The 885-nt window shown below is 44.4% G+C and overlaps 1 protein-coding gene across 1 annotated transcript; it reads right to left on the reverse strand.

The window, feature by feature from the left end:
• Positions 1 to 198: 198 nt before the first annotated feature.
• LOC121939630 (ATP-dependent rRNA helicase RRP3-like) lies at positions 199 to 719 on the reverse strand (the record flags this gene model as incomplete). The annotated part of the gene is made up of 2 exons (XM_042482628.1): positions 419 to 719; positions 199 to 312 (listed from the first exon to the last, which is right to left on the reverse strand). Coding segments are annotated over exons 1-2 (360 nt in total), but the record flags the coding sequence as incomplete, so codon positions are not given.
• Between the last annotated feature and the right edge of the window lie 166 nt (positions 720 to 885).

Consider the following 885-nt stretch of genomic DNA (forward strand, 5'->3'; position numbering starts at 1 on the left):
AATAAAAGTGTATTTCACAGCAGTGAACGCGGCTCTGCTGCAGAATGATTTTATACAAACATTTACTTGAATATTACTTGGATTGTAGTAGTATATAAACACTGTAGTATTGTTACTTCGTTGTTATGTGTCTTCACGTTAACGTTGTCTCGCTGTCACGTGTGTTGTTGTCACGTGTGGCGGGCTCACAGGTCTCACCTGTGTACCTGTCCGCTCACCTTGCAGCGCCACAGGAACCGCTTCGATCTGGATCTTTGTCGGACTTTTCCATCCCAGCTGATCGCAGGCCTCACAGAGGACCTCAGTGACGCCCTGTGGACACCGGAGACACCCGGGGGACACCGGAGACACATTATAAACTGTTTCAGCTTCTTGTTTACGTCGCCAACATGGCGTCTCTTCTTCTTCGTGGACTCACCAGGTCTCTGAAGGTCTTCGCCGCCGCGCTGGTTTCTCCGCCGTCTCCCGGACTGGTTTCTTCTTCTCCGCTCGAAGCTTCGAGACTTTCTTCTGAGTTTGGCTTCACGTTTTCCTCTGCGCCGTCCGCCATGTCTGCCTCCCCAACGTGCCGCCAGCTCCGGACTGCGCAGCTGCGGAAATGACGACTTCGAGCTTCAGACGCAGTGGATGGTGGGAATTGTTGTCCTGACGCTCCCACCACCATCACCTAACTTCAAGTCTTAAAAAAGAAGTCTTATCCCTAAATTTAAAAAGAAAAATAACGCAAAAAATTTGATTCCTGAATAAAATAAAATAATAAAAAATGTCTTATCCTGAAATAAATACAATTTAAAAAACACTACTAAAAATCATAACATATCTAATTCCTGAATAAAATAAAATAAGAAATGTGAAGATATCTAATCCCTAAATAAAAAAAAAAAA

Source organism: Plectropomus leopardus, unplaced genomic scaffold, assembly GCF_008729295.1.
Source record: "Plectropomus leopardus isolate mb unplaced genomic scaffold, YSFRI_Pleo_2.0 unplaced_scaffold53465, whole genome shotgun sequence".
NCBI lineage: Eukaryota > Metazoa > Chordata > Actinopteri > Perciformes > Serranidae > Plectropomus > Plectropomus leopardus.